The sequence below is a fragment of the Sesamum indicum genome, linkage group LG9, assembly GCF_026168435.1.
Source record: "Sesamum indicum cultivar Baizhima isolate 11 linkage group LG9, ASM2616843v1, whole genome shotgun sequence".
Taxonomy (NCBI): Eukaryota; Viridiplantae; Streptophyta; class Magnoliopsida; order Lamiales; family Pedaliaceae; genus Sesamum; species Sesamum indicum.
In genome coordinates, this window is record NC_142665.1 from 19,604,859 (window position 1) to 19,618,401 (window position 13,543).

Here is a 13,543-nt window from a genome sequence, read left to right on the forward strand (position 1 = left end):
TGCAGAAAGTCGATTGCAGTAGTTATTTTTCACTTGAAGCTGTAATCAAGTAGGCTATCCTGAAATGCCCCCTGCCAAAATTGCCTTGGTATTCTGTATACATGGAGCAGTGTACCAAGGTTCTACCTTTTTCAATCTAAATTCACCTTGTAAATTACAATAAGCTACTAGGGACTTGGCATAGTTGCGAATATTCTTTCGTTATTTAAAAAATTATAAGTACTCTAATATATGATGAACTTATGTAATTTTTGGAAGGGTTGGAATATACTTGTTGTATTCTTTTTTCAAGAACATTAAAGAAAATGTAAAAAGTTGGACGAGGTGAATGGAAAAATAAAAATATTATCTATTTGGTTCATAATTTTTTTTTAAAAAATAAGTGTAATTATAATTAATAGTCTATAGTTACATTATGGTTAGTTTAACATAAAAAAATAGAAAGGAATTTAACGGAGAGTAGCGAATTTGCTAATTGTTAGATGATTGTAAAAATTAGAAAGAGATCAATAATTTTTTAAACAATAAGGGGTATGTGTAATTATGCTAAATTTAAGAAGAGCTATAATTTATCCTTATTTATAATAAAAAAAAATGTAATCACTAAGTAAGGTGTAGGTTAAAAATTAACTAAAAATCTGAGTATAATCTATATCTTGCACATGAAATGTTATTGTTAATTTGATATCAAAATTAAGTAAATCTATATCATTTTCAGATAAAAATAAATAATCACATCCCTATATTCCAAGTACACTTAAAAAAAGAAAATAGAACAAAATCATAGTCTGATCTAGCATATTTTATCAATTATTTTTTTAAAGATTATCCAAAATACAATTAGTCATTGTTTGGCAAAAGAGCTGAATGTATTCAAGTTCTGGATATGATATTCCAATTAGAGCAGAGAAAAGAGAAATGTGGGGATGGGCTTTGCAAACTGGCCCAACTGCATTTCCTTTATCATGTCCGCAGATCCTCTGTATTTGGTGCAGAGTGTTACAAAGCCAGATAAAGATACGCCGCCGCCGCAAAGGCCGAGATTGAGAGAGAGAGAGAGAGAGAGAGAGCATGGACCTCAAAAATGTGAAAGCCAAACAAGTCTTTATATTAATATCCCAAGAAAGAACAAAACAAAATAGCCAACTGTACCTTCTTCAATTTTCCACACACACAAACATTTGTCAGAATCACAACATACAATTTTATTTGTTTATTCTTATCAAATTATATTTTTTTATGGACTATTTATTTATTGTTAATATGTAATTTTCAGCATATTAGTTTTCTTAATTACTATAATTATAAAGTTTGACTTTAAAACCTATTTGTTCTACTAAATTTGATACATAGTTGATGGCTCATAATTTATTGCCACTATTCGTATTAGAAATAAAAAAAAGAATATTTTAAAATTGAAAGTTTAAATAAAAAATTTAGAAAAATTGAATTAAAGGCAAAAATTCCCTCTGAGTTTCAAAAAATTAAATAGTGTAGCAGTTTTCTCTATATTGTAACTTTAAACAAATATATAAATATTAGCAACACATTATATTAATAGACAAAGATATTACTAGTATGAAATTAATAATATAGACAAAATCAAACACTGTAAATGTAAAGCCTTCATGAATCAAATTATTTATAAATAATTTTAAGGAAAAAGACCTCTTTCCAACAATTCTTTGAATTAATTTAATTCTTCCTATAATTTGATTTCAGGGTCTTCTGATTCTTTTTTGGATATCATTGTCAAATATTTTCTTTCTTTAAAATGAATGTTATTTATTTTATTAAGGAATAAGGACATTTTTGTTCATTTTGATTGAAATTTTATAATTAAGGATTTTTTAAAGGTTTTGAAGGTATAAGGAAGTTTTCTAGACCACCTTTATTGTACAAGCATAAAAACTATTTAACTATGTTTATTACTTCCTCCAAGAAAAAAAAAAAAAAAACTATGTTTGTTATTTATTGATGTGTGTTTGAATTTAGAAAGTTTACATGAGTCTGATTCATATATATGAAGGTCCAGATGTTCAGGTAATTTAAAAATCTTGTAGTATTGTCTGTAAGGTAAGAAAACGTAAAAATACACCAGAAAGGTTCTAGTTATTGCCTTTAGATGTTTAAGCCCATAAGGTCCTAAATAAGAGAAGGTGAAGGTCGTGAAAACATTTAATGTGTCAAAAATTGTAACTGACCATGGAATCCTAGTATTTACAGATGTTCTTGATTGTATGCTTCATGTAAATCATTGATCCACAGATGATCAGATGGTCATTACATATTTGTAAATACCAAGCTCAAGTCGAGTTGAGCCCACCCTGGTACGATCTGAATATAAGAGACGCAAATTTTGATTGTTTTCATGATTAACCAAAAGAGTTCAAAGCATTTGTGTAAATCTTCAAGATCATGAGGTAGCACCCTATTACTTGTAATCGAATAACTACTTCTCCTGAAATTTAATATAATTACAAATATCCCCTATTATTACAAATATCGCCCCTCATCAAAGAACATTTAAAAAATATTTTTAAAAAAATCTGAAAATGGGTAAAGTAAATAATCCATAGGGCATATTGATCCATATTTTTTTAAAAAAGAATCTAAAAGATATAGAAAATTATAAGTTATAATCCTAAAGACCATCGAATAAATTGAGAACTAACGAAATGGGCTCATTGTTAGGTGAATGTTAAAATTAGAGAGATATTTATAAATTTTCAAATAATAAAGTTTAGAAAAGAAATATAACATTTAAACATGATAATTATCATAGTTAAAAATTATTTAACCGTAATGAAAAATCATTGACCACGGCCATACAACGATTGCTGATTGTGATTTTTACCAGTTCGTGACTAATAATACATTTAACATGGCTAAAAAATCATTTGAAGCATGACAAAAATAGTTTTGAAAGTGAATAAGATTTAAATTTATTCAAACACCCTCATATTCTAGAAGAGGATGAGAAAGAGATGGTGTGTGTTGAAGAGGTGTTAGAATGGCAGAGAAAGATACGCCGCCGCAAAAGGGAAGTGCAATCCTTACATATGTCCTTTATCCCCACAAACTAAAACCGCCCACTCTTTAAATTATGCAATTTTCCTTTGTCCCAATCACAAATTAGATACATACCATTTCAGAATTCAGACACCAACTGCACTCAACATCCTCATCTTACTTAACTCATAAGATTCATATTTTCCAATAAAAAAAATTTAAGTTTTATTTGGATTGAAAAATTTTAAAGGATTTATGAATTTTAAATTCTACGTATTAAGTTTTCTGAATTTATTTGGATAATTTCAAATTTAAATTCTTCAACTATATTACGCACGTATGTGGGATTTCGGGCTAAAATATACGTGCGTAAGGGTATTTTATAAAACTCAGCACAAAAATCACTCAAAACAAGTAAAAATATATCAACATTATAAGGGTATCTTAATTAAAAATATCAAAATATAAGGTCAAAAACAGCTAAAAGGCACCCCCAAAGGCACAATAAGTGCGTGTAGTGCACCTTCCATTAATTACTGACGGAAGATGTGTTTTTTGCTAAGTTTTACAATACACAAAGGGGCTTTTCGCCTATTTCGAAAATACAGGATTTTTTTTGTAACTATTTCAACAAAACACAAGGAGATAAAGCATTTTAATAATTTCTTTTATATGTATACGCAACCACTCTTCTATTTCTTTTTAGAACTAATCACTTTTTTAGAATTTTTTGCAAAATAACCTCGCTATTGCTATTATTTTAAAACACTTAATATTTATGTGATAATCACTTTTCTATTATTTTTATATTAATTAACCACTCATCAGAAAGTACAAATTTCTACAAACTTCCCATAACAAGGGCAACTTTTACAAAATAATTGTTATTATAACCATTAACTCTTATTATTATGATGGAAAAGTTTTTTAATAACTTAACACATTCATCTATTATAAAATTTAAAATTCGTTTATTTTAGATTTTTAGCAAAACCCCAGATTCATCATATCAAAAACAACTCAAGGTTTCTTTTTTTAGTATACAACAAATAAAATAAATTTTTCGCCCAATTGGGGGAGCGTGGATGATGTAATCCTATTCCATTTATTTAATGCTTGGAAATGAAAGTTGTTTGATATCATCACTATATATGTAACCTTAAAAGTGATTTTCTCTACTCAAACATTTGTTTTTAGCCAAAAAAGTGCTTCTCTAGTTGCATTGAATCCCCGCCCTATTTTGCTCTTGCCCAACGTCAGCAATTTTGGCCCCAATGTGTTACCTAATGCCATTGGCAACTCATACCAAGAATTTCAAATGAGAAATTGTTCACTCAGTATGTTTTTCTTAGCAAGATCAGTCATTTGTGAAGGTTGTCATATATTTTATACTATTTTATAATGGAAAATTTGTTACATGTAGACTTTCTGTAATTTGAAAAATTTCATTTAGTACCCTGATGTTTGTTCTGTGTAACATATAAATCCTTTCGTTAATTAAACTTCACCGAATTTGCTGACACTAATAAAAAAAGTTGAATAAAATATATTTATCTCCTATTGACTTATTACTCACTTACTGCAGGACAAATAAATATTTTATGATCAAATTATCCTTATACATATTCACACGATGATGAATGTGAAAAATATATTTATAAAGGTATCTTGACCAGAAAAGATTTGTTTGACTTACAATAGGTAAATAATAAGTCAATCTGGTGCAATATTAATTTTTATGGTAAATTACGACCTCTCATAAAATTTGACATAATTCTGAATACCTTCTTCTTGTTTAAAAAATTACAAATACCCCCTTATTTTAGTGACCGTCTAACAATTATTCCAATCCACTAGGTTTTCATCAATTTTTTGTGGTAAACTGACCAAAATGCCTTTGTAGATTAAAAATTATAATTTTTTTTACTTTTAAAATTTTTTAGTTTTTTGGATTAAGTGGATAATTTTTTTATAATTTTTAAGAAATTCCCATTCTTATCATTTTAATAAGTTTTTATTTAAAAAAAATTGTAAGGGCAAAGTTGACAATTTCATACATCCATCCAATGATTACATAATTTCATGAAATATTAGGGGTTATTTATAATTTTCCAAATAACAAGGAATATTAGTAATTATACCAAACTTTAGGGGAGGTCTTTGTAATTTACCCTAATTTTTATTTAATATTTTTGCTAATATCAATAAATTCAGTTAATTTTAACTAACGAATGGGGTCTATTTGTTAAATAGAAACAAACGCCGGGAATACTTAATGTTGTTTACAAAACACAAATAGTCTTAGGTGAGGGCATAATTGAAAAAAGACACTTATTTTTGAGAAAAAAAAAATCTTAGTAAACTTGATTTGATCGAACCCAATTATTTGTACAATAAAATTCGATATACTCGTCATATAATTGCTTATTCTTTCTAAAATGGACACCAATCACATTATAAATGTATTTATTTATTGTGTAATTAATTCATATATAATCAAATCCAATGAATATTTCACCTATCTTTGAAGTTTAATCCTATAAAATAACAAAACAAACTCACTTACCCTATTGTTTCTCCTCTTTCAACAGCTCTGTTTCTCTTCCCACTTTTTCATGTCCAATCCATTAGCTAAAACTATATATTAAGACTCTAAACTATGGAGAAACTACACTTTTTTTAGCAAAATGTATACTGATTAAAATGCCCTCATATATATATTTGTCTTTCACAAATACCCATCTCTTTAATTAACAAATTTGTTCACAATTTCGTCGGTATTTATTAGACGATCATTAATTTAAAAATACTTGTAATTTTTTAAATAATAAAAAAATATTTATAATTATGACAAATTCAAGTACGTCGACGATACTTTTTCTTTTTAACCACAACTTGGCTTTCCCCCATCCCGGGCTTAAGAATGTCTTGAAAGCGAAACTATCAAACCATCCCAGTTGTTCACCCAATTCAGTGACCCTACGCCCTAATGGGTGACTTCAGTTTTCCTACTTAACCTACTTTACCTTAAGTAAAAATATCTTATAAGAAGTGAAGTAGGAATTGGGTGCGGGGCGTTTTCTATTTAAAGGAAAAGAAAGAGAAAATGACAATAAGCAGAAAAAGGGGATGAAGTAATAAGACAGTGTAAGAAACATTATTTTTCTCATATCCTACAAACTACAACTGTTGAAGAGTGTGACGAACATCAACATCTCTCCAATTTTTCTATACAAGAAAATGGCAATAGGACCGCTTCCAGCCGCAGTCTCTCACTCACCAAGTGGATCCAACACAAATACGAGAAAAATTACTTAAAAACATCACCAATTTTCATCACATCTCGAACCCTCTTCCTACTCGCCGCTGGATCTTCTCCAGATACAGTGAACTACTCTCGAGAACCCGGAATTCCGAGACCACATTCTTGGTTTCTTATCTCACCTGCTCTTATATAAGCATAAATCCATCAGGGGGTTTCCTACACTAATACCATCCAAGAAAATCTGGTTTTGGTGCCGTTGTTTTGCTGGTTTTCGTTATAAGTATCTACGGGGAAGAGTATCGAGCCTATGTCGGACCTTCCCAACAGCGTCACATACATGACACAGGTAATCCGGAATGGACTCCATGAACGCAGTCGTTCCATAAGTTCTTTGAGTGCTGGATAGTTGAGCAGGACCAGCACCTGCAAGAACTTATCTCGGCCGCCAGGGAGTATGAGGAGCGGCGGGGGCGGGGATGTAGGCAGGATGATGGAACCACAGTTGAGGAGGATGTGCAGGATAGAACTCTACGTCCGCTTCTTGAACGGGTGATCCAGCACTACGAACATTACTACAGGGCGAAATCGAGGTGGGCGAAAAGCGACGTCCTGTCCATGTTCAACCCCTCGTGGAGGAGCAGCCTGGAGGATGCGTTTATGTGGATAGGAGGGTGGCGGCCCAGCATGACGTTCCACCTGCTGTATTCCAAGTCTGGGCTGCAGCTGGAGGCCAGGCTTACTGAGCTGCTACAAGGCCTGAGCACAGGTGACTTGGGGGATCTATCACCAAGTCAGCTGGACCAGGTGAATGAACTGCAGAAGCAGACTATAAGGGAGGAAAAGGACATCACTGAGAAGCTGGCGAAGCAGCAGGAGACAGTGGCTGACTCGTCGATGGTTGAACTTACGCATGTGGTGACAGAGATGATGAGGGAGGGGCAGGTAGATCAGGCGATGGATACGGAGCGAGTTGATGAGACGCTGGCGCCTAAGGAGGAAGGATTGGTGGAAGTTCTGCAGAGGGCTGATGGATTGAGGCTGAAAACGCTGAAAGAGGTGCTGAATATTCTGAGTCCAATACAGGGGGTGTATTTCTTGATCGCTGCTGCAGAGCTGCACTTGAGGGTTCATGAATGGGGTAAAAAACGGGATGCTAGACGAAACGAACATAGCGAAAATGGTCACAGCCAGCAGCACTGATGAAGGCGAACTACCAGTACAGGAGTACAGCAGCCATGAAGAAACTGCAACTGTGAGGTAGCTGAGAAGTGGTTCGAATACGTCTAGATATATCGTTGCTGTTTGGTTTGATGATATATATCTACAGTATGATCTTTTTTCCAGGTCGGGTCTTCTGTTACATAAAGCTATGTATTTTTCTGACGGTTTTCTAGATTTTGTTTGAATTACCTTAATATCATGAGAAATTTGTTAATCGATCCTTTGATTCTAGACTAGGTTTTAGTCGGAATTCGTATGAAGCACATTGATTTATTGTGCTTATCATGTAATTGATTTATAGTACAAACAAGCAACCAATCACAAACCAGGAATGGAGGCAGTTCCCATAACGATCTTCTGTAGCAAAATGGAATTTGTTCGAGTAACGAGACCGTAACATTACAAGCAGGTGTTTTTTGCAACACTCCCTGAGAAAGCATGTATTCTATTTGTAGAGCATTTGGGGAAAGCTGAAGACAAAAATGTGAAGATACAAAAGGAGCAACAACACTCAAAATTTTTCTATTACTTGAGGTTCTGATGATTGTCGATAATTTATTAAGTCTACTACATGCTTTGGATCTCATCCTAACTGCAGAGAACCAGTAACTCTTGCCTACAAGTAGTACTGGGTAAACACCCGATTTATTTGACCAAGAAAAGTCGAGGACGGAAGACGAAAGGCACCTGCCAAAACTAAATAAAATCCGCTGCATCATAGTCGACCTCATTTCGTACAACCTTGCATGAAGAAAACCGTGGATGTCAGATGAACGGACATAAACACCAACAATTGTAAAGCTACCAAAAATGAAAGGGGGGAGGGGGGGTGGTCAAATGCCTACCTCTTTACAACTCATCCTTGACAGAATCTGCATTGATGGTTTCAGAAATTCCCGAATCTGGTTTGGCTGAAGTTGATTGGGCTGGCTTATCCCGATTCTTTTCAATAAAGCTAATGATATCTTCCTTTGTCCTATCCCCTTCATATTGCGACAAGTTACCACTCGCAGACCTGAAGTACACAGTCGGGAATCCTTGGACGTCAAAGGTGTCGCCTGGGACATCGTTTACAGTTGCATCCTGAGAAGAGATAATGAAGATTATTACAGTAAAACAAAAATGGTTCCCCTTCAATTTTGTAAGAGTTCAAATGCAACTAGAAGGTTCATAAATCTTAACGCAAAAAAAGGTCAGACCTAAATGAATTATTTCGAAGACGAACAACACAAGCATGGACATCAATTGACAGAGTCTATATGACTTCAGTCAAATGGCTGGATATCGCAACTTTTCACATAGTATTATATAGGCAATGTCACCAGTATCAGACCAAAAGCATCAGCTGCAGAATGTAATCAAGATATTGAGAGGAGATCTTACAAATTTTGCAATTACAACATTTGGATCATTCTCAAAGTGGACAGCAACTTCTTCCAAGATTGGAGCCAACTGCTTGCAGTGTCCACACCAAGGTGCATAGAATTCTAGCAGAACTGTAGAATCAAAGTTTTTACAATTACAACAATTCGAACCACAGTATACAGATAGGTGCAGTCACTGTAAAAAGCCATCAAAACCAAAGGTCAATGCATTGTAGAAGAGATCCATTGTTTCTTTTAAAAAAAAAGTCTAAGTTTTAAACAAGTACTAAATATGTAATTCCAATAGAACAGAAAAATATGTATACAAGACCAGTGGAAAAAAAGAAAGAAAAATAGAAGCAGCAGCAACTGCTTTTGCAGCATAAACAATATATGGCGAAATTATAAAGTGTATAATCTACATAGCCAAATGTATGAGTCTCAAAGCTTATGTATTCCACTACTATGAAAAGAAAGACAAAAATAATAGTTGTGTACGCACCATTCTTTCCAGAGTTGAAAACCACGTCTTGCAGGCTGTCACGAACAACCACCTTTACAGGTTCATTGTTGGTTTCTGGAATAGGCTCTGACCTTATAAATGGCTCCACCAGCCCAGCCTTTCACCATTTGAAGTGGAAAAAAGAAACATATGAGATTTAGCCAACCACTGACAAGATGTAACTAAGCTCTCCCATGAAAGAGCCAGATGCTGGCAGCTCCAATTATAAATACTTGAACTGCCAAATTCAACTATTAGGCAAAAGATTGAGCAATTACCGTGTAATCTTTCAGCCATGATTCAATCTGATCAGGCTCTATGTTTGCTTTGAGATATTTCTGCCCATCAGGTTTCTGGATAATAAGCAGAGGTGCCTGTTCCACCTCAAGTCCAAAGTACTGCCATCCACACATAGGGTAATATTTACATGTCAAATCTGGTACTCCCGTCAAGAGGAGACAATAGAAGGGGAAGGAAAAAAAAGGGGGGGAAATCAAGAGGTGTATGGAAAAAGAGGCAACCTGGAAAGCATTTCGAGTGGAATCGACATCACCGAACAGAAAACTTATGCCCTTCCCTTTGTAAAGGGTTGCGACATTCTTATATTTTGACTGGAAAGCGTCATGCTCTTTGCTGAAGTTTACAAGAAGCATGGCCTGGACACGCCAAATCACTTAGATAAGTAAAAATCCTTGCCATAACATACTATGAGCAATGCTCTAAAAGGTTAACCAGGCAACATAATATCAATAAGAGCATAAATGGTGTCCCACAATGCAATATGTTTATCAAATCAAAATAGAACAATGACAGCATTGAGGACCCAAAGCACAATAAATTCCATATCAATTTTACAGCACTAGATTTACCATAATCAGAAGAGATTACCTGGGAGAGTTAATTAATTGTAAAAATGTCAATATAGTTTAGACAAAGCTCTTAACAGTATCATTCAAACTTTTCCATATTAAATTAAGTCAACCTTCAAAAAAAGACCTCCAGAAAACCAAAAATATTAGAAATAACCCGCACTGTCACATTTGAAAAGCAAGAAACTTATTTAGTTATTCACAAAATAATACTATCATATATTCTGTAAGGATGTAATGTCTTTAGATAGTAAAAAAGTCATTAAAAATACCAGAATCTGAAACTTTTAATGCTATCCAGTATCTGAGACTGATAGTGATATAAGATATTTAGCTAAACTTCATTTTGCACAATACGGATCGTGTTTGAATGTAAAATTGCTCCCTCAATGCAGACAAGTTAGACTTGGATTATTATACTGTATTCAAGTATCTATGCTCAATGACATTGTGAAACTCTTCACACAAGAGTTAGCCACAGAGCGGAATGGATTGGCAAATTTATTTACAATTCATATTTTAGATACAAGTTGCGGAGTACCTTATCATTGGAACTCTCAAAGAATTTGTTGATATACGGGTAATTGCTGGCATCACTATTCCATGTAGTCACAATTGGAATTGTAGATTCTGCAATAAATTTCTCCAGTGCCTCAAGTTTAAAATCCTGGAATAGAACAATTCAAGTGCCACTTTTACAAATAAACAACCGCAGAGTGGACATGCTCTCCAACCTAGAACATAAATGGAGTGGAAAAAGAAAGAACGAAAGAAATATATAATCAAGGAATACCTGGGAATCCACAAACAGTTCATCAAAAGGCTTAAACAAGCGCAAAGTTGGTTGGCTGACTGGTTCACCCCGAGGAAGGAGTTTAGCATCAAGTGTATGACCAAAGTCATAGTCGGACCGCAACTTCTCAGCTAAAGCAGTGAAATTCTCAAATTCCTCTCCAGACAATTTTGGAAAAACTCCAACCTGGTAAACAAATATAACAAATCAAGAACTGCTTAGATAAAACAGAGAAAAGAAGACAGACTTGTCAGAGAAAAAGAAACTGAACAACTTACGATAGAAATTTTTTTCTCATCAACAAGACTCGCAGCATCTTCCACTGATTTAATTTCAGCAGACGCAGGACCAACTTGTCTCTTCAAGTAATCAACAATACCATCAGCCTCACGAGGGCCCTTGTAATCTTGGATGCTTTTCCCCCCATTTCTTAAGATCTTAATGGTAGGAAAACCCTGGATCTCAAATTCAGTGGCCAATTCCCTATTTTTCTCTTCATTTGCGTCAACTTTTGCCAGAACAATGGGGGGCTCATGGCTGCTTAATATAGATGCAGCCTTTTCATACTAAGGAAATGAAGATAATCAAAAGAGTTAGCTCAAAAGCTATAACTACTGACACATAAAAGGAGAGAGTGGAAAATAAAAAGGAAGTTTAGTAGAGAAATGCAAGGGTTACCTCTGGGGCAAGAGCCTTACAGTGGCCACACCTGTTACAAGAGTGAAACAAAGGAAATGACTTATTCACAAAGGAGAGAACCTTTCATACAAACATCACATGATACAATGTAACGAGTCCATTGATGATCTAAATTTGTCCTAGATGCAACAACGAAAAATAAGTAATCCCATTTTCAGATTAACAGAAGTAAGACACATAAAGAACATATGGTGGTGCATGAAATTTTCAGTATTTTTTACTCTAGCTGTAACAATGAAATTCCACCAAACAAAGAAGAGAATGGAAAGGGGACCAAAAGAAAAACAAAATCAATAATTCATCATTGGCCCAAATTGTGCATTTCCCTTATAGACAGTAAATTCTGATGTGTGTGGCGGGGGGAGGGGGGGGGGGGTTAAAGCTTTGAGACATTCTTATAAATAGAAGTTGTGCAGTTTTCTAAAGACATTAAATTAATACCTAAATCATAAAAATTAATAATAATAATAAAAAATTAAAAACCCAATTAAAATAGAGAAAGGACAAGTCAAGAAAAATATCTAAGCCATCCAAGACTGGTACAACTCCGGCTGCGCGGTGTACAACATTTAATGCGTAACACACAAACAAACACGAACAAAAAAATTCTATATTTTCATCTTCCACGCTCACAGATACCCAAAAACGATCCAAACCCACATCACACAACGAAAAACAAAACGAATCGAACCAAATCAAATCAAGTTACAGCAAATTGAAAGCGCTAACAAGACGAAGATACATGCATCTACATCCATACCAAGGGGCATAGAACTCAACGACGATAAAGCTGTGCTTCGACACGACTTCCGAGAAATTCGAATGGTCCAAAGTCAACACCTTTTCCACCTCATCCTCCGCCGCCACCGGCGACACATTCAGCAACGCCACAAGCGCCACCGAGACCACCAGCAACCCACTCCAAATCCTAGCCGCCATCGCCAAAAAACACTCCCCTTGCTCTCTCTAGAAATGTGTGAACTGAACTTTCTCGCTCAATTCTCACAGAGACTCTTCTTGCATGTGAGGAGGGGGCAGAGTGAGACAGAGGAAGAACAATTGCATGAGGGGCTACTTATATAGCACTGGTGGGACTGAGGGCCACGTAGGCACCCCAGTTGACGTGGCATTACTAGATTGGGTGAAGGGACGTAGATGCAATAAAATGACAGATTTTAGGGATTTAAACCGGATTACTGTAATAACTGGTACAGGATTTGAAAGAGTTATTCCTTACCACCGATTTTATGAACATCCATTCACAGATCAACGGTTATGATCTCTCCACATTTATTAATTATCCAACTAGATTCAAGTCCAACCATATATGTAAATTTTTGTCTCATTTTATATGAGTTATATTGACCGAATAGATATTTTTATTATTATTTTTAATTATATTCATATATTAATTGAATATATATATATACCAAAAAAAATTGAATTTTTTCTCTTTTATTTTTGTCTATTTTTTTTCGAGTTAATTATGTTTTACCCCCTTTTAAAAAACAAACAAAAACCACATATAGATACTAAAAAGGCAACGCGAACTCCTAACCATTAAAAAAAAAAAAAAAAGGTCGTCTTTGACGTTAAAGGGTAATATCGTCATTTCACCTAAAATTCAGGGAACGCGTTGTCTCTTTTGAAAAAAAATATATATTAATTAATACTTTAAGGGGAACTTTTATTTATTTATTTTTAGGGTACGTAGTAAAGTTGATGATGTGATAAATTGGGGAAAAAATCAGAATGTTGGTTTGTGGTATTTATGGTGAGTGTTCATAACTTTCCAATTAATGCTCTCACTTTTATAGC

The 13,543-nt window shown here is 34.1% G+C and overlaps 1 protein-coding gene and 1 pseudogene across 1 annotated transcript; one reads left to right on the top strand and one right to left on the bottom strand.

Moving 5' to 3' along the window:
- The first annotated feature begins 6,209 nt into the window (after positions 1-6,209).
- On the top strand, positions 6,210-7,712 carry LOC105178373 (protein DELAY OF GERMINATION 1-like; annotated as a pseudogene).
- Positions 7,713-7,983: 271 nt separating this feature from the next.
- On the bottom strand, positions 7,984-12,786 carry LOC105178047 (protein disulfide-isomerase). Its single transcript, XM_011101394.3, has 11 exons — positions 12,486-12,786; positions 11,705-11,735; positions 11,305-11,592; positions 11,027-11,212; positions 10,775-10,900; positions 9,886-10,020; positions 9,643-9,762; positions 9,365-9,482; positions 8,882-8,994; positions 8,344-8,581; positions 7,984-8,239 (listed from the first exon to the last, which is right to left on the bottom strand). The coding sequence occupies exons 1-10, from the start codon at positions 12,662-12,664 to the stop codon at positions 8,348-8,350; spliced, it is 1,530 nt and encodes a 509-aa protein (XP_011099696.1). The 5' UTR covers positions 12,665-12,786; the 3' UTR covers positions 7,984-8,239; positions 8,344-8,347.
- Positions 12,787-13,543: the final 757 nt, after the last annotated feature.